This window comes from Hetaerina americana, unplaced genomic scaffold (genome assembly GCF_022747635.1).
Source record: "Hetaerina americana unplaced genomic scaffold, ioHetAmer1.1.p SCAF_17, whole genome shotgun sequence".
In the NCBI taxonomy this organism is placed as follows: domain Eukaryota; kingdom Metazoa; phylum Arthropoda; class Insecta; order Odonata; family Calopterygidae; genus Hetaerina; species Hetaerina americana.
The window spans coordinates 4,107,375-4,128,563 of NW_027286730.1; the positions used below are offsets into that span (position 1 = coordinate 4,107,375).

At 34.7% G+C, this 21,189-nt stretch overlaps 1 protein-coding gene across 1 annotated transcript in view; it reads right to left on the reverse strand.

Annotated features, from left to right (window-relative positions):
* Positions 1-916: 916 nt before the first annotated feature.
* Positions 917-21,189, reverse strand: part of sif (still life) — a 250,300-nt gene continuing 230,027 nt past the window's right edge. The window contains exons 17-29 of the mRNA XM_071584246.1: positions 18,926-19,192; positions 18,465-18,550; positions 17,800-18,087; positions 13,762-13,956; positions 13,570-13,678; positions 13,106-13,285; positions 11,663-11,781; positions 11,389-11,565; positions 10,259-10,452; positions 8,880-9,231; positions 6,572-6,743; positions 5,807-6,154; positions 917-4,872 (exon numbers count right to left, since the gene is read on the reverse strand). Coding sequence (XP_071440347.1) covers positions 4,619-4,872; positions 5,807-6,154; positions 6,572-6,743; positions 8,880-9,231; positions 10,259-10,452; positions 11,389-11,565; positions 11,663-11,781; positions 13,106-13,285; positions 13,570-13,678; positions 13,762-13,956; positions 17,800-18,087; positions 18,465-18,550; positions 18,926-19,192 — 2,741 coding nt within the window. The 3' untranslated portion in view covers positions 917-4,618. The remainder of the gene's footprint in view (positions 4,873-5,806; positions 6,155-6,571; positions 6,744-8,879; positions 9,232-10,258; positions 10,453-11,388; positions 11,566-11,662; positions 11,782-13,105; positions 13,286-13,569; positions 13,679-13,761; positions 13,957-17,799; positions 18,088-18,464; positions 18,551-18,925; positions 19,193-21,189) is intronic.

The window sequence follows — 21,189 nt, forward strand, 5'->3', positions numbered from 1 at the left end:
GTAACTCTTTTGACACTGCTGCAAACATAATAGTTGAGGGAGTTCAAGTCTGGGTTATTCGGGGGTCAGAACTCCTTTGACCAGAACATTTCAATGTTATCTGAGAGCCAGTTTTAGACTAAATGACTGGTATGAGCTGGTGCACCATCCTGTTGAAAGACATATTGTCTCCCCGAGGCCACAGTTACCATCCACAGTTTCACGACATTCTTCAAAATTTGCAAAACCCTCTGAAATCAGTGCCTGAGCATTTCTTTGCTAGGTTAGCGAAACCTTCCCCAGACTTCTCCGAAGCATTATACTTAGCCACAATATCGTAAACAGTTGATCTGGGGTACCTGAAGAATCGAACTATTTCCTTGGCCGAATACCCAGCATGAATACTTTTGATAATAGCGGTTCTTTGATTGTACTCCACATGTGTACGTTACATCTCGGCCATTTTCAGGTTATGACTGTTTACTAGATGTCTATAGCTTTCAAGAACGCAATCGCGATCTACAGTGGAACTACTATATAGCGGGAAATTCAAATTGAAAATTGTCTGGAGATAACCGCCGCACCTTAAATGCCTTTGATGTGCTTGTTCATCGTATTTAGGTTGCATTCTGATTCTCACTAACGGCTCTTTGAGGAGCCATTTCACCTGCGTACCTTGTTTCTGTGTCCTCACTTTGAAACATTTCGTGTCGTAACCTTTGGTGGGAGTGCTTAGTTCATTTGATGCAGAGATGCATGTTGATTTCAAGATTATATCAATGCTAATTATGAAGTTTATAGGCACAAGAATGGGAATAGTTATACAAAACTTGCGCTTTGAATGAGAATCAAGATACAATAATAGTGTTTAAGGCAAAATTCCAGCATCTTGGGAAGATAAGGCCACAACAAAACACCAATTACAGAAGAAATTAATGACTTCAATATAATTTATTTGAAAGCTTTGCACATACTATTTACAGGGCAATCAATGTGTATTCCTACAATCTGAAAATTGAGATGTTTGAATGGGAATATTTTCTTTTTTTCTGTACAGCTGACATCCACAACAAGAATACTTAACAATCAGAATGCAGATGAGTGCTCTTTGGGAATGGGGTATGGTTTTATGTGAAGAGAAGGGGGGATAAAAAAGGTTTTAGTGTTGGAATCAAGGAAGAAATGGAAGAAGGTTCTCAAGAGGCTGATTTCAAGGGTTTTACAAAGGGCGTCTCTTTTTTCAACTAATATACATCTCCTTTATAACATGCATATTTATGTACAATAAAGCATATTTCATGACAATAAAAGTTTCACTTTCAAACAAGCCTGCCCTTTTAAAAAAATTGAAAATACCTAGAAAATAGAAAAAGATGGTCAACTCAAGACCAATCATCATAGACTAAAATTTTAATCGATAAAATTTCACAGACAGGCAGTATATATCTTTGATCATTTTAAAGCACAATATAACTTTGCACCTTAACAGTTAAGAAAGAACACAAATATCGTGTGCAATGGCAGTACAAAAAATGCATTTGGATTGCCTCAGCACACCAATGAAATGATATAAATAAAAGTTGCTACAACCATTGCTAACCATACACACATATATGTATACATCATCAGATCCAAAATCATTGCTGGAATCATGTCAATTTTTATGCAAGCAAAAAATCACTGAGCAGGGCTATTCTGACTGCAATACCCACTGGAGAAGATAAATGCACAGAAAAACAATTTTTAATAATAACAACAAACAACTTTCAATTTTGGTTGTTTCCTCTCAACTACACAGCAGGGTAAGATACAAAGAGGTGGTCTGATAATACAAGCTAGCTGACAGATTTAATAACACATTTTTAGTAGTACCTTGAATAATAACAAGTATTATTAATAAGTAATGTACGTGTGTGTGTTTTTGAACAAAGTGAGCCTTTAAGTATTTTCACTTATAATTATATATATTATTATTATATATATATTTATCCCAATAAGCTGAACAGATGTAGCCAAATCTCATCCAGATGGGCAAAAGGCATGGTAAGGGTCATCTGAGGGGGGTAAAATGATTTAATGAATATGCAAATGAGTTATGTATCACATGGTGGTAAAATGTACTTTAAGATCATTTAAAAATTCCCTACAAGTCACAACTTGGTACTATACTCAAGGGAGCAAAACCTTACCTTTCTGTTGCCAAGATGAAATCCTACAACAAGGATATAGGCCAATTATAAACCCTTCAAATTTTGATGCATTCCATGCTACCTTATTGTTAATATTTGAATATTTGTTAACCTCAAAAATAAATTCCTTATGCCCTTCATATGTTATCGAGATCGAAACATTTTTAACTTTTGACTGAGTATCATGCAATACATATTTTCAACAAATGCATGGCATTCATAATTCATTGACATGATTTCATTTCATGTGAATTAGAAAATCTCTAAACACTCATCTCTTGAAGCAATTCTTTAACCATCATAAGATTTACCAATTTAAATGGTAACAGAAACCAATCTACATGAACCAAAATTAAACACTGCATATGAATGCAACTTGCCTTCTTTTACAGTTTCATATCTTAGCCAAGACATCATCAATCACAAACTCTTTGCAGTGGAATGAATTTAGGGTAGTACCTATTCAAAAACCATCAAGAGATACCACAGTCCCAGAATTATATCAATATATATAGATATATGCATATATACCAACCAATGGTAGTAAAGAAACAATTACAATGAATGTGGATAACACAAGAGAGTTCAATGACGTTCAGAATTTGTTTCATCTGTGACACAAACAAAGTGGAGGAGTTCTATGAGTTTTGCATTGTAACACTTACCCACGTTTCATACACACAATTCACCACAAACATACAATACAAGGCTTCCAAACACTTTCACATTGACGCAGGTCCTCCATCTTCATGACCAGCCTTGGGAAGTACACTTTCCATTATCATTTCTCAACTCCCTGGCTCATTTGCCACCCCTTTCCTAAGTACAAACATCAAAAGGAGAAAAAAATTTGCAGTGCGGTTTCAACAACTAACATTGCCCTGCTTATTATAAACTCACAGTTATTTCAATACTACTTCCTTATATTTTGTAGTCCATTCAATGGGAAAACATCCCAGTCCAACATTATAAAGAGAAATTTATGTTGATGATGAAAATGAATGTTATATTTTATGTATTTGATGAAACGTATTTACACCTGGATTGGAGAGGGGAATGGAAGGTTGAGTGGTAATGGTTGAAAGTTTGATGCTGAAGAAGTATTTGCTTTGCATGAATTATTAAGTCTCTAGTTTCACAACCTGCCACACTGTTTTCACCCATGTTTGAGCTATGCAGACCAACAGCCTCAAAACCATTACAGGACACCCCACGAATGCAGTTTTTTTCAGTAATGATATTTTTAAAATGTTTACTGATGAACCTGATATTTCAAGATTGAATTACATAACATTAAATTAGTCAAAAAGATCTTTTTTTGCATCAGAGTAGTAATGAGTTTTCATATAATAATCTCCTATTAAAATAACTATGAATCAGAGTTAAAACCAAAGAAACATTATGAGCTCCTTGGGTAAAGTATTCCTTTTAAAAGGTTCATATCAATTCTTGATGATTGTATATAGTTTCTGGCTATCAGCCATTGAGCTAGGTGACTATATATATTCATTCTTATTTTTAAGTAATTTCATTTTCAATCTATTTCATTTCTTCATAATATCTTTCATAGCTATAACTGCATTTCCTCTAAATGCTACTCCAGATTCAAAATATTAAAAACAGTACTAACAATTTCCAATGCAAACTTTCCTTCAGGATCATTACTTGAGACAACAAAATAGAAGTCAATTAATTACCTGACCTCAAACAACTTGACTCATCTTAAACTCTCTCTTATTCACAAATACATTTTAACATTTGAAACTGCTCATCTCCATGGCTTCTCTTCTTATGATTTCTGGTGTAAAAGAATATATAAATATTTTAAATGCATGAAGGGCTAATTCAACAGTCCATTCCCTATTGTCTATCTACCATTTATACTTTAGCCCATTCATTCATTTACTTTAACCAGGTTCTGGCTCTCTGTATACATCAGGCAATGTAAAATGTTTTAATACTGTCAATCCCATTGAATGTTGAGTTAGTTATGCATTTAGGCCCCATAAACTTTTCTGTCAGCAAATATTACTATGCATTGTCGTTCATGATGACAAAAGATATAATGGAATGTTAAAATTATATTGGCACATCCTGTAGAGCAAGACAGGCAGCTGTATGTCATGAGGTATAAAACACAGGTTGTCAGGAGAAGGTTAATGGTGAATTTGAGTATAAAGTAGGTAATGGATGTAAACAATTAGGCCATGCAGAAAAGTAAAGAGGTAGTCTGTGTTCAAATTATATATAAACATGAAACCCATACTTTTGACTAATTGTTTAGAAACACCAACAGAGATACAAATCATCGTTGCTTTGTAAAGTTTTTGTTCATGCTTACAAAATCGACCTCGACCAAAATCTAGAAAACACTTTCTGTGTTCGGCAGATTGGTAAACACTATGTGAAAACATTTAACAGGACTGAGCCCTCAAAAATTAATGTCCAAATCACTGCGATGATGAGGGTATCTCATCTCGTTTTCCTGTTGATGAGGTGGGAGCAGGGGAGGAGGAAGTGGAAGAGGAGGGAGCCCCGGGGTAGAGGGAGGTCGAGCTATAATCATCATATACCAAGAAGCGGCCACTGGTTGTTGAAACAGCACTGCCGCTGCCCCCCGCGGAATCCGATGTGGAAGACTTTCCCTTGCGAGGAAGAGTAGTTGCCTCACCTACTAGGTCTCGTGGTTTCCATACTGGAGAACCTATAACAAAAAAAAAAAAATTTAGCAAATCTAACAATTGAATTTGCTGAAGAGGAAGAGTAGCCGCAAACAAATTCCAAGTAGACAATTAGCCTAAGTAATTCATATATCCTCAAAGTGAAAACCTTTATAGTAATCCTTTGGCTTTATCCAGGATGCCGAAAAAATAAGGGACCAAGTATAGTACACAAATAATTAAACATGAAATTATTGATATATAAACAAAAATAATGGTACCATCTTAAAATATAATGCATGAAACAGATGCCCCCACTATTTTTGTTTATCATGGTGATAACAAGCTGAATGTGAAAGTGGATTTTGGAGCCAGTGACATGTAAATTATGACTACCTTCATGAGGATTTTACATGGATATTAAATTTAATTTATTTCACCGAAGCACAGACGTAAAAATAGCTCAGTATGGCATAAACTCAATAGAAGTTGACACTTTTTTGTGTGTCTGCTTTCATTGGTAAAGGTAAAGATGTAACTAACTTGAAAAAACAGTTGAAATGGCATTAAAATAACTAAGAGGTTTGCTAAAAATACTGTGAAAAAGATAAAGCAAATAACTGTAAGCATCAATCTTTGTTACTGTAGATTTGTATTTCTTGGGAACTCTGATAAAAAATTATTAACTCAGATACAAGTTTGAAGGTGATAATACTAATGCTACAGTAGTTCATTATGGAATTCTGCACAGGTCTATATAAAACAGCATCAAAAAAGTTATGGAATCTGCCATGATTTCTGGTATCTTAACCATACATGCACACTACCATAAGCATTACCTTAAAGAAGACTAAATGAAAATCTTTTATATTTAAGTGAGTAACTTATAATACACTAGTATTTACAGGCATTTAACAATTTAGTCTATGGGCGATCATCCAATTGAGAACTACATGCCAGATTTACATTATTCCTTACCAAGATCCTTTACTGGTTGTGGTGTATAGTTCTCTGGTTGGTGTGAGGACTGGATAAGGCGTGCCTGGTGACCTCCCCCTCCACTTGAACTGCCTGCTGAAAGTGTCGACGTTGTACTGAGACTTAGGTGATTCGGTGTTCGACCAAGGGTACCTGCTTTTCGTCCACTAGTTGGAGCAGATAAATTCGTTGAGGATTTGGTGGTGGTGATTTCAGCACCTGTTGATTGGGGAGTGGGGGTTGGAGGGGCTGTTTTGGCACCGGATGCCGCTTCATCTTCACCTTCTGACTTGTTACCTCCATCTGCTTTACTGCCTGTCCCTTGAGCACTACCAGGTGGTTCAGTCACTGAAAAAAGAAAATTTCCACAAGTTAAACTACTGACAATGACAGAAACATAATTTTATCCATTATGTTCCTTGAATGAATGAGTTTAACCAAGGAGATATATTATTTTTGCAAACTACGTAACAGATTTAGGATGGCTTTGCCAAAAGATGCATACACTACTCTTAAGTGATGTAGCAAATCTTGATATAACTGCAGAACACATACGAAAGATTCAATTGAAATTAAGACTCTAAAACTATTTTCTATCTCTCACAGGTAATCACTTGCATGAAACTGCTGAAAAAACACTGATAAGAGTACTAGAATATCATTCATAGTATGAACTACTGCAAGCCTTTTTTGATAGTGATTTTCTTAATGCAAAAAAATTCAAATAAAATAATAAATTGTTTAACGTATAGATCACTCACTCACCTATTACATCACTCACTGTTTTACTTCGTGCTCTGAATGCTGAGCCTGACCCACTGTTAGCATTGCCTGTGGAGCTGCCTCCATCACCATCTTCTCTTGATGAAACGGCAGTAACCCCTGAAGCTGCACTAGATGTTGACCCACCCGAAGCCCTGCCTCCTGTCCTTTCGCCCTACAAAATTATAGCATATGCTTCAAAGACTGTGGTCATTGTACAATTACAGGAATTGTGTTTTTTGGAGATACTATCTTCAACAATTCAAGGATCCTGGATCCCTAGAATTTGTTGAATTTTCACAATCTTCGACAGCTTAGATACACTTATAAATCAGAACAGTAACCAAAAAATGGGACAGTAATCTTAAGCAGAGTGCTTAAATTTTTTATACATCCCCACTATATGCAGGATTAAAATTTTTTCTGATTGGAGGATTTGCCAACAAAATATGGATATTACTACATATAAAACAATAATTAGGACTAGAAACTTAGACCCACTTCAGATTTACTGAAGATGAAATTCTGAAGGGCAACATGCCAACAACATTCCTATTATCACCCTAATTGGTAAAATGTTGGTGGCATGCCAACAACATTCCTATTAGTAATTAAGAAGTTCTGAAACCATGCTCTGCACCAGCTAATCAAGCCATGATGATGACCATTAATGATATGGGGGGGCATTAATGTTATTATCCAACTGGTAAACCATGTATAAATAGGTTTGACATTCACACTGTATTAATTTATTTTTTCTAAGCTATGGGAGTTCTCCTAGAAAATGGGCATTTTCTATACAAGTCCGGCACTATATTTCTGATATTCAGAATCACCTACTGACAGACATGAAATCTAGCAGAATACAAATACAAGTATATTTTTACAAGGGCATAATCTTTAAACTACTCCATTTCAAGACATTGAGCCTGAAAGAATGCTTTTAGCACTGTAAAATATGATTGCCTAAATGAATTAACATAGCAATATTAAAATTCAATTGATGAAATGTTCAAAACATTAACAAATCAAATTATGAAAATATATCATTTTGTGTAAAATACAGAATAGTCCAGTTTTATGAAGCTCTAAAAAATCGGGTGGGATAAACCAGTTAAATAGACTTTAATTGCCACATTACCCTTCCCTACAAGAACCATCCAACAAACTATCATTCAGAACCCTACGAAGAGCTAAGATAGAACCATACGTTGAATCAACTTCAGTTGGTTGTTATAGTGGAACGCAAACTTGATAATTCACTCAGCTTCAATCGAAGTTTAGAAGCCATGAAAAGGATAACACTAAAGGTGAAATTTATTTCATCAAAAATCCCTACTTGAGATAAAGTCTGTTCTTTGTGAAGCAGTGGTTTTACAGAAAGGTCATAAAAGTTTTCTAGATTATGAACATTTCTACATAATATGTCCCAGTATAGATGAGCATTAATATCACCTAAAGGTTCACTAGCATTGATTTTTATTGTATAAAAAAACATCAGTAAAAATAGAACCAGAAAGTAGAGAACAAAAGATTCATATTTCAATCCTCAACTGCTCATTTTGTGAAAAATCTAGCCTGTATATATAATTAATTCCCACGAGTTTATTGATATCTAGTCATTAGTAGCACTTATTCAGGATCATCTAATCATAATTTAATTTAAATCGCCTGGAATTACACAGACAAAGATGTTGCAGCAGAAAAAAATGCCAATACTGTAGGTCAACTTCCCATCATATAAGAAGTAAGACGACACTAGTTTTAGTTACCAGAACTAACAACTTTGGGCCATTCTGCATCGACTCATTCTTTGCCTAAAAAGTGTGATACTCTTGAAGTTTGCTTATTCCTTTGAGTAAGTGACCAATGGAGCAAAATTTGTATGATATTGATGGAGGAGAAGAGCTAATGATTCTTGATAGATAATGTTAAAACACAGTATCCGTATATACATTCCACAATTTTAGCAAATGAAAAAAACAGGCTGCTGAATAGTTCCTGATAAAATTAGAGACATGAGTAATAATTAATCCATTAATAAAACTTCTAATACATGTCAGACTAATTATTATGCACTTCCAAAATACTTTCCATGTTTTATGATTCTTGATGAGACGAGCATAATTAAGACTGGTGCTGTAAACTTGTGTATTTTGAACTGAATATGACAACACCAAAAAGGTAGAAACCTGAACTGGTATGAGAGTTACTACTACCCTCTTTTGGTGATAATATCCATGAAAAAAAGATATGCATGGTATTCAGAGTTCATGCAGTAATTTTGAAATGAACCCTTTAATAGACTTACCTCAGATTGCACACCGGTACCCGTTAGGTTATCATAGTCAATGTTCCCTGCAGAGTGTCTTTGTGGACCTTTTGGAGGTTTTCTAGATGGTTTTCCAAGTGTGTGAGATGAGCCCTGAGCTGCTGCTGCAGCAGCTGCAGCCCCTGGAGCTACACCTGTTGTTGATGAGCCTATTGCAGCACCACCAGTTCCAGGTCGACCCAGGGTTGCAGTATTAGAAGATGTTGCCGATGCCACTGCCGAACCACCCATAGATGATGCTGGCTTAGTTGCTGGAATGCTCATGTTCCTTACACTCTCTCGGATGATCTGTCTGATTGTCTTCAAGAAAGCATTCCGGAAATCTGGTGTACTGAATGAATTAAAGTGAAAAGTGAGATCGCCAAAGTGGAAGCAGTAGACAGAGGGGGTTAATTCAATAAAACTAAAAAAACCATTTATAATAACAGAACAGTGATCATTGTCACTCGAATTTTATGTAAATGTTTGTATAACTGAATTTTTAACATATGATGTTAAAAATGCAATGGGATACCACTAAAATTTCAAAGAATGACTCCTTTCTCTGCACAGATTTTAATTTTAAAATCTCAAGAAACATTTTTCTGATCAAAACCAAGTATTTCAGCTAGTTTATCACAATAGATCTCTTTGATTATGTACTATTTTCTTTCTGTTTAAAACCTTCCCTTCTGTGATATACATATTAACACAAGAGTTTTTTTCCTTGCAAACATGAAATTTGAGGGCTCAACCTTAAATCAAGTGACTTGCTGATAATAGGACCCCAGGAATTGATGCGTTTAAAATGCAAGTTTTGCAGTTAATTAATTTCTCAAAATCTTGGATATTTTACTGCCAAAGAGATCAGAGGCAATATACTTTTAAATGAACAACATGAATTGATAAATCACCTTGTTGATGCATAAAATTAACTTTAATCTCAGGGAATAGCTAGAATCCATTTTAAAGCATTACAGTGCCAGAGAAGGTTGATAAATACAGTTGATATTCTTATAACATCCACCAAAGGTACAAGAAGAATTGCTAGACTGGTGTCCTCTAGTTGGAGGAGCAGTAAGAATTTAGCAAAGAATAAAGAGTACAAGTTTGCAGTTAAATTCAACAGCATGTAAATATGTTTTTATTTTTAAGAAAGCTTATTAATGACCAAATAAATTTGTCACATTCATCAAATAAAAGTCTGATTTAGTTGTCCATAACATTTATACTCCTTGGCATTTTATTTTAGTAAAAGCGACCATTAGTCAGATGTGCATTTATTAATATCCCTATTGGTGAGTATTTCTAATCCATAATTTGAAGGAGTACAAAAGTGAGAGTGCTCATTATTAGAAGTTCTACTGTAGCTTACATACCTATTGGATAACACATATACTTTTTCTGAGCGTCTTTGTAGCTGACTACGAAGGTGAATTAGTTCCCACAAATAATGTGATGAGTCCACAACATCCTTTGCACTGCTTGCCCGCACTTGCACTTCAGTTACAGGAATCAAAACTTGATACCTTATAATTTCCACTTCTGAAGAACTAGCTTTGCTGGAAACACCCTGAAAGCATCAATAAGACATTAAATACAGTTGAATAGTAAGATTTGATATAGGTACATTTTACGATGAGACCATACTAAAAATTTATCCACATACACAAGGGGGAATAGAAAAAAAACAGAATTATGCCGTGGTGGACAGGATAGTTATATTACAAGGTTCTGCCATTAGTAATGGGTGGTGGGGGAACTCAAACATCAGACATGACCAGCATGATAGAGTGATGCCCTTGAACAAAGGAGTGATTTTTTTCTAAAGTGCTTTTCAGCCATTCGGGGGTTTAAAAAAATTGTAGATACATGGGAACAGCAGGCTGCCATTAAATTTTGTTTTCCTTAGGGAAAATGAAGCTCTGAAACTCTTGAAAGGATGTAGACGGCCACAAAGATATGAAGAGAATGAAAGTTTTTGGGGGTTTGCTCATTTCAAAAGCAGGGTGAAATGTTGACTGAGGACCAATCTTGCTCAGGATATTCCTCAACCTCAGAAACAAATGAAAACATACTGAAAATTCACAGATTGGGTATGCAAGACATACAGAGAGCTATTGACAAACTCATGGTTTTGTCTGGGGTAGTCTGGAGTTTGTGAGAAGGCATATTGAATGAGGAATGGCAAATAAGAAGAATTAGAGTTGCAATTAAATTTGCACCCTGCCTTCTCACAGCTGATCAACAATGACTTGACTGTGTGCATATCTTGGCAGGAAAGTAAGCCTACAAATGGATTTAACATTTTTATGAATTCTATACAAAATCAATCACCTATTTTTAACATGCTAAAGGAAAAAATGACATAACGCCAACTTTAATTGACGATAGATAATATAATAAATCTAGGTAATAACTACATATATGCATGACTAAAGATAGAATTACTGCAGAATTACTTAAATATTAGTTGGAAAATATCATGTACACATGGATTTTTACTCACCATGAGCTTTTTCTTCTGACGCAATCTTTCTTTGCATAGGAAGACAACAGCTGATTTAAACACAAAACACATAGCATGGAGTTCTAAGCCCTTCTTTATTTTTCCCAAGAAGTCTGATATATTTAACCATTCTACTCCACCATAGTAAAGCAGATCACCAGGGCTAAGGTCAATTGGCTAGAAAATAAGAAAATTTTTCAAGTAAAAATTTAAGCTGGGAACATTCAGATGTATAATTCAGTTTCTGAACTTGAGCATCTTGAATTGATCTCACCTGTTTACAAGACTTTTGATGCTGCCTGAATAGATGATCAAATATAGCACCGTATTCTTCATGAATTCTCTGCATTTCATTGATGTGTTCAGCAACTTTTTCCATACCTTTTAAAGCCTCTGTAAGTAAATACAATAAATAAATACTCTTTAATAAATACTTTCTGAGAAGACATTTTTTTCAGAGGCATAGCACCAGAAATTTACAAAATCAAATCAAATTATTATTTAAATCAAATGGACAAGATGAAATTATCAAAATAAGCCAAAGTATAAGGATTAAGGTATGTTTTTGATGGATCCAGGGAATAAGCATTATTAGACTTCGAGGCCCAACCTAGCATAATACAGAATTCCATAAAACCTTACATAGACCTTTTGCAATAAACCATTTTTTAGCTCCAAAAGCTACCTACCTCCCTTCATTCCATCCAAAATACTTAATTTTACCCTGCCTCCCACTTTAACATTTCATTGTTTCTCAGCATTTCCTGGATTTAATATTCCAGTCTTCCTTGATTTCTACCAATAAACTTTTCTTCTACACAATCATGGAGTCAGCCAATTTTTTAGTCTTATACCTGTCTTACAATTCCTTAATGTATGCTTATCTTTTGGTCTCTAGATACAGGTCTACAGATACAGATATAGATCTCCTGTAAGTTTTGGAGTCATGCAAAACTATGTTCCATACTGAAGTTTTCACTAAATATTTCTTGACGTCTATAATGAAGGTTCTTGTCACCTTTCTTTTCTTTACAAAAGTTTCTTTACCTAACACAAATCTTGTACTGTCTCTACTAATTTTCCAATCTTTGTTTAAAACACTTCCCAGACAGGTGAACTGCTCTACCTCCTCTAGTTAATACCCTCCAATTTTAATGATTAAATTAGCACTCCTATCTTTTGAGAACTTAATTGCTTCCTTTTCATTAATTCTCATCTGATACCTATCACACTGGTTCTGCAAATTTAACCGATTTGATGAGTTTACCATGTATAGGGTGCAGCAACATAACTTTCTTTTTTAAAGGGGTTTTGACTTATAAAAAAAGGAAGTTATGCTGCCGCACTCTTTACTTTCACTCCTACCACCAGTTCTTCCCAAGACTTACCCTTTCCTCCATACATACATTGAGGAGCAGAGGTGATAATGGACAACTCTTGTCTTATTAACCTATCAATGTGCTCCTTATCCTTTATCACAGCCCTCAATATTTCATTATATCTCAATCTAATTCTTTTTCAAATATCCTCTTCTATCCATCACAATATGTTAAATATGATTTTCTCCCTTCTTTCTTATTCTATCTATTTTCCATTCTTACATTTCAAAAACCTACTTATTCACATTCTTTGAAGACCATCACACCATATTGATGTACATGTAAATGCACAATTACATGTAAGTCATGCTACATAGGATTAAATCTAGCCAACTTACCAACTAAATGCGTATGCTCATCAGACCGTGGATCTGTGAGGTTCCTCAACTGCTGAAGTAACAATGGATATTTGAGAATCCTTTGTATTGGTTTTATAAGATACGATTCTAAAGTCGAGGAATGCTGTTGCCTTGGGTTGCGTGCTTGCAAGAACTCTTGAAGTGCTTGGTTACCCTCATCTGCAAGGAACATTTTGAGAGTGAAATCAGGCATGCCATAGATATTTACAATAAGACACTTTTTCCCCACAAATTTGATTTCAGAAACTAAAGGCATAGACAAAAAAATACATTATTTCAAATCAAAAAGATTTAAAAGTATTCAATTTCCATGATCTTAAATTAGTATTTCAATTTCCACTTATATGCTCCATAAGTTCATAGGTTGAGAAATTTATAGCTTTTTTATCTGATGAAAACACGTCCAATGAAAAACCATTGTACAAAATTAATGCTGTACTTACTAGGATGGAGGACCTTTTGTGCTTTTGAGTGACTTGCACAGAAGGAACTGTATAATTTAAAATGGTTGACATAGTAAAGAAAGGCACTGCCAATGGAGAATAAAACGTTCTGAAAAAGAATTTAAAAAATAGGTTAAATTTGTCATAATTAGTAACCAACTTATTAAAATCATCAGAACACAAGGCACATACCTTGAACTGTCCAGGATGCTCAAAATGATTGAACTCCGGCTCCAATTGGAGAGCTTCATCTAGATTTTGCAAAAAGAGCCGCTGGAACGCAACTATTTCCTGAATGTTTCCAAATAATGCAGTGACTTCTGCATTTGATAGGAATGTCTCTTTCTTGAGTGGTTCAAGATAATTTTCTAGCAAACTATTTAAATGCTAAAAGAGAAGGAAAACAAGTATATAATATACAAATTATCACCTTGCATGTACCCTGAACATTTAAATCCATTGCAAAATTCATCACAAAACTTAAGCTTAACTATAGATTAATTGGGATTGAAATCTATCACTCAAATTTAACGGATTAAACATTATTATACTAGTTCACACACAGTTAATCACATTATTATAAATTATCAACAAACTAAAATAAAAAAAAAGCTCAAGAAGTCTATTTCTTCGACATAAGTAAGAACACTTAACCCTTAAATAAAGAGGATCCTGACTACACAACTGAGATAAATTTGTTTCACAACATGTTACAACCATGGATTACCCTTTGATGAAAGACATTTTTGAAAATTTTCTCCCAACTCTTTCAACTTGACAGCAGCTGAATGCATTCATTTATGTTTTTCTTACTCTCAATACTTACAAACAAATATCAAAATAATTCTCTATTGTTGTTGAGAACTCAACTAATTGAATATTGTTCACACTTGTATAATGTAAAAACTAATTAAATACACTCATTATTATTATTCTGTGAATTTGGCTTTATTATTAATTGTTGATTTTTCAGCAGCTTTTGACCGAGTGCCTCACGATAAACTATTGTTAAAGTTGGATTCGTTACCATTGGACTTGAGGGTAAAACAATGGATAAAAAATTTTCTCAGAGGCAGAACTCAAAAAGTAAAATTAGGGGATACATTTTTAAATGAGGCGAGCGTATTAGCAGGAGTTCCACAAGGTAGTGTTCTTGGGCCATTACTCTTCCTAATTTACGTAAACGATCTACCAAACAATTTACATTACCAAATAAGACTCTTTGCTGATGACTGCATTATATACAGACGGATAGAACATGTAAATGACCACATAATATTACAAAATATCGATCGCCTTGGTGACTGGGTTACAAATAATAATATGGGCATTAATATAAGTAAAAGTAAGCATATTAAATTTTCAAATAAAAAGAATGCAGAAAAGGAAATTTACACTCTTTGGAGAAAGAATCCCATGTACTAGTCAATGCAAATATTTAGGCATTTATTTAACTAGGGATCTTGGGTGGGGAGTCCAAGTAGATAATTTGACATGGAAGGCATTTAAAGTATTGCATTGGGTGATGAGAAATTTAAAAGGAAGTAGCGTAGCCACAAAAGAAAAAGCATATAAGGCACTGGTTATCCCTATCCTAGAATACTCCTCCATAGTATGGAATCCATATGAGGAGGGACATATTAAAAAGATAGAAAAAGTTCAAAGAAAGGCAGCAAGATATGTACTCGGAAGGTACAAAAGAACAGATAGTGTCACAGATATGTTAGATGTACTGAAATGGGAGAGTTTGAAAAATAGAAGAAAAAGGAGTAGGTTAGGCGCGATGCATAGAATTGTTAAAAAGGACAAAGCGTGGGAAGATTTATGGCAAGGGATAGAAAAGCCTAACTTTAAGGGAAAAAACGACCATAGCCACAAAATAAAAATAAGGACTCAAAAAACCAATAAGAAAAAATACTCTTTTTTAAATAGAACCATAATTGATTGGAACCAGCTGCCTGGAGGTTTGTTTGAGCCCTTACCATCCAATTTTAGAAGTTTTAAGTTGAAATGTAAAGTAGCCACTGGGTAATAAACTTCACTGTAGTTTTGAAAATATTGTTTGTATGTGATGTGGACGGCATTTTGTATGTGATGTGGAAGTTTGTTTGTATGTGATGTGGAAGTGTCATTATGTAAAAATATTTTGTCTCTTATCTGTTTTTATGTGTTCGTATGTAATTTTCATTGTTAGTAGTTATCTTTGACCTAACCTGACTGTGACTGTTGCCACCAGGAAATTTGCCTAATTGCAACGTAATTGTGTAAAATAAAAATAAAAAAAATTATTTATTTATTATATTTTGAAACATTGTTCACATACAGCAGTGGTGCCATTTTACAGTGAAAAATATAACAAACATAAAAGAGGACAAAAGACAATAACCGCATAACAATAACAACGAGAACCAAGCATGGACCGGGGAAAATTTTAATTTACTGAAAGGTGGGATAAAGCTTGGGTGGTGAAGTTGTTGCCTGATAATTTAAAGGGGTCGACAGTGTGAGGGAGTGAATTTAGAAGGGAGGAGAGGCGAAATAACAGTGAGCGCTTGGTGAGAGATATTCTAGGAATAGGCAGATGGTGTAGGGAGTGGGTGCGGGTGGATCGGGTTGGTAGTCTGAAGTTAAAGAAAGATAGCAGTTCAGGGCAATCAATAGCCGAGTTTAGGGTGTTGTAGAGGAGTTTTAAATCAGCTTTAAGTCTGCAGCTTTGGGGACTAGAAATGGATAGGGAAGATAGAACAGCATTTGAGGACATATTGCGGTAATGTGGGACTTGGTAGTAGTAGTAGTTTTGAGGGGAGGCGACCGACAGCTAAGGTCATTTGCGCCATAGGGGATGGATAGGAAAGGATGAAGGGTGGAGAGAAACCCGGCGTCGGCATTAGCCTACTCTTTACGAAAGGCGCCAAGGGGTCCGCAGTTTAACGTCCCATCCGACGGACGGCGTACTCACTCAAAGTGCCCTCCACAAAGCACCTCAAGTAGGGATCGAGATACCTCTGAAAAATATTCAACACCGCCGGGATTTGAACCCGCGCCCTCATGGTGGGAAGCCAGTACGTTAGCCCCCGCACCATCTCGAGTGGGACTTGGTGTTTGACTATTTTGGCAAAGAAGTGAGAGATGCAATCAAGGGATTTAAGGTTAGTTGGGGATGATGTGGACCAACTGGGGGAGCAATATGACATGATGGGAAGGACAATTATTGAGAAGTATGAATGGAGTGCAATTGGATCTTTAATTTCTGTGAAGCGGCAAAGAAGGCCTAGTAGGGACATTGCTTTATTTTTTAAAGTCTGTATGTGGTCGGAGTAATTTAGTTTCTGTTATATTTAGTTTCTGTTTAGTAATTATGGTGAGGAACTGGACTAATTTAACTCATAGCTAGCAAGATGGCACACCATCAGGTGGTGATATACTCGCTTTTACCAGGCTGTAATTATTGCACTAAACACCAGTGTTCCAACAGAAATTTTGAGAGATATTGATCCCAAATGCCAGCTGCCAGTGAAAATCACTTTGAACACTGCATTGCGATCTTCTCAAAAATGATGAGGAGTTGTAGGTCATAATGAATGTGTTTATCAATGAATTTCGATATCCCACTACATCTGTTTGTAAATATATATACTGCATCAATGAATTACTTGTGAGCTTACAGAAGTGGAGTTAAATTTGATTAAGATAGTCCTCCACACAACGCAAAGAGATTTTCTAGTATAGTTGGGCTCATATGCTACAGCATATTCACTTAAAATTGTCAGTTACTCATGATTAAATCAAATAACACTAATACTGTTTAAAAACAATACAAAGTTCTACCTAATGTTTTAAAACACTAATCCCATAGCCCCAGTGAGAAGAATTAAGAGAGTAGATTACATATTTATGTCATGGATGTAGAAAGTGAAAAGGTGAGGGAAACCTTGAGTGACTATGAAAAAACAACATTTGAATGAACAAAATCAGAATTCAAGAAAACTATGAAGAGGAAATGCACTGAGGTATATTTTCATAGATTTATACAATATTATTTTAAGTGTGTGTTGATTAATATATATCTTCAAGCTCATCCTTTCAAAGACACAATGATAATGATAGTTAGGACATTACATTTTTAATCCTATCTCCTATAGTATTTATTGGCTAACTACTTACAAATCTATGGCATGCGAAATATGTTACCTTAACATAGCAAATTAACTTCAACTATATGAATCTTACCTTAACATATGTTCTCTCAGTATCCACCAGTTCCAGAATAACTTTTCTAAGCTTTTCCGCATCTGTCAATTGCCTACTAGGGGTTAGCAAGGCAGAGGAACTCCCATTAACATTAACATTGCTATTACTACTGCTCAGTGGCTGCTGCTGCTGAGATGACGTTGACAGCTGATGTGTCAATCCACCACTGCTCCCTCCAACACCTACTCCACTGGCTACACTTCCAGTCGGACTTGACTTTCTAGTCTCCGCTGGTGAGCGGCAGAACCCAGTCACTTGTTCTGCCGTCTAAATTCATAAGATTCGTCAGATTAATGTCCATTATCAGTTGGAAAGTACACCAAAAATACTACTTCTGCTACTACTTCTACTACTACTTTTACAAAAATAATACTAAATTTCTGTGAAATAATATCATATACATTTCATGACGACATGTTAGTTATAGTCATCAGAATAATCAACCTTTCTTTACCCATGACTATTATCAGTGTTCAACTAACGAAAATAACTCCAAATTATCTAACATATTTATTACTAGATATAATGAGTATTCCTTAAAAATACTTAATAATCAGAAGATTATTCAAATACTTATATCTTAATCAAACATCGAGAGATGAAGACTAATGTTAAAATACTTAAATTAATTACTAGTCTCTTACTTTGAGCAAGTTCTCAATTTCAAAGGAATTGGCTCGGGAAGCCTTGGCCGTGTCAGTCCCTGATGGAGCTGGAGATGGTTCAGTTTCTTCACATACAAAAAAGCACAGTAGATATTTAAAAAAGAATCCAGCTTTTGAGTACCAAGTCCCTCAATCAACTTTCAACAATTTATCTTAAATAATGAAAGCATTGTGATTTCAACTAACTCTTTGCTTTCTCAGCTTATATTTGATATTTTAGATTATACCTTTTTAAATATTTCAAGGACAAATAAAAGTATCTTCTTTGATTAGCATATTTTTAAGGGTTACATAATAAAGTTACAAGCAGACAATTATATAAATTACACATTCAAATGATTATTTGAAAAATTGACATTAGTCAATAAAAATAAAAATATGAATAAATTGTCAAATAATAATCCTTTTTCACACAAACATCTTAAGTGTTGAGTACTCACTCCAACCTGGAGCAGGGACTATTAGGCCTGAGAGGACCTCCTCTGGTATCAAACCATCCGTGGGCGGAGGAGGGCAGACTAGACTGTCGATGATGTCATCCGTGGCTCCTCTCATTAGTCCCGCTGGGTCAGGAGGCTCAGTTCTTGATGACCTCATCATCATGCATAGAGCAAGCTCCTCTTGAAGAACTGATTCTAAGTACATCATGTCCAAGTCACTCACAATAGCACCATTTATCACCATTATCTCATCTCCCTTGATGATCCCTGGTGAAAAGGCAAGCTTTTACTCACAAGCTTAGTAAACCTGGTGAAAGTTCTAATCTCTAGCTGTCTGATAGGGAAGCCATTCATTTTCCGATCCAAGTCAGTGTTTCTCAACTGCTCCTCTGCCCACTATTGGCCTACTACTATCAAAAATATGTACCTACATTTCCTTCCTCCTGAATTTTGATTTGCATACTGGTTAATAAAGCCGAATCATACTCTGCATATTTAGTTTTTGAAGAGTTGCTTCTGTATTTAATATTTAAAACTATTCATGATATCACAAATTCTAATGCCATAGAATCTGAATAATAACAAGTATAGACCAGGCACAAATCGAATTTGGTTGAGAAACGCTGCTCTTTATGGTCACAGGGCATGCTTGAAATAAGCTTTATCAGTTTTAACGAGTTTATAGTTTCAGTTTCCACTTTTCTATTGATTTGAATAATGTGTTGGCAGCATCAATATAATATTTTGGCATTGATGAAAAGGTAGCTTCAGAACTAAGGAAAAATTCCACAAAATGATGATAATTTATTTAGAATTGCAGTTCAAGACTAGAGAGTCATGTGAATGAAAATACTGACACTGAACTTTTATCACAGACTACACTATTAATTGTTGATGCTGAATCATTCATCACCATCGAATCATACTTTCAGGAATAAACTGATTGTGATACCAAAAACTTGTGAAGATAGACTGCTTTCAATCATTTAATTCATGGGTAATGGTGATTATTTCACTGCCATGTGCCATTCAAATTCAAGAGTTTATGTAGCATATCCTTGTACAAGACCAGTAATACATATTAATTTTAATAAATAGAAAACCCTAAAGTAAATTCTTGGAATATTTTTCTTAATAGCATTAAAAGCTACCTTGCATTGCTCCATAATAAGTTACTTTAGATTTGCTAAATTTTAACCAACCAAATGTTTACTTTTTCTTACCCGGAGGTTTTCCTATGAAAGTATATTTATGGAATGGTACAGGTGTATATTTTAAGCGCCCTATATCTTGCTCGGTTTCTGTTTCAAAATTAGCACTGAGCAGAATTTCGTGGTGATAAATTACATTCAAATTAATTCATAATTCTTTGAGTAATTCATAATCTAATTTTAATGATATCTACAAGTATTTAACTTTGTGCAATTAATACTGCTATTTTAGCAAGAACATTTATATACCCTATACACCTTTGTAAAATAAAATTTTTGGGACGCTTTAAAAAAAAGGTAGCAGTCAACAGCTAGGGCCGGGCCAAGTTATTGGATTTCTGAACCAAAAAGAAAAAATGACTGAAACTAAAATAAGAAACACAAGATAGACAGCTGATAGAAAATGTACGGCAACAATAAGCCAAAATATTCCAAATACCTATTCTGTTTGCCTTTTTATAACTAAATACACTATTGCCTTTTCTTATAATTATAATTTTAGGAATACAAAATTAATTTTCATGCCTTTTCCATCCCAGACTTGATAATTTCCCATTCTTCTAATTTTTTCCCGAGTGTACATCTTTGTTATTCTCCTTTCATAAAATGTGAAAAAGTGACTATATGATTTAAAGCTATGAGAAGTCTTGATTGAAGACAGTCTTTTGGGAATAATTATTCAAAATGAGACCGCATTAAAATCTGAGGGAGCATCTGGTCTCATGACCCACACACACATCTTTTGCTTTTTAATCATTCCTTCAAGATTTACAACTTTTAGCTTTGGCATAAAAGAAAGTTTGCATTAGCATTTGATAAAGGGTCCACATTTCGTGAATGAATGAGTAGATTATGACATTATTGCAACTTTACAGTTCAAATAAGGAATCATAAAAAAATATTTTCTTTGAAACTTCAATTATTTCGAACCCATTATAAAGCCATATTTTGGTCTCTTTGATATTAATACAATGAGATCTTACTCTACACCAAGTGAAGTCACAATTATCACACTAAATAACTTTAAGGTTACTTTCTTTAACTCCAATTTTT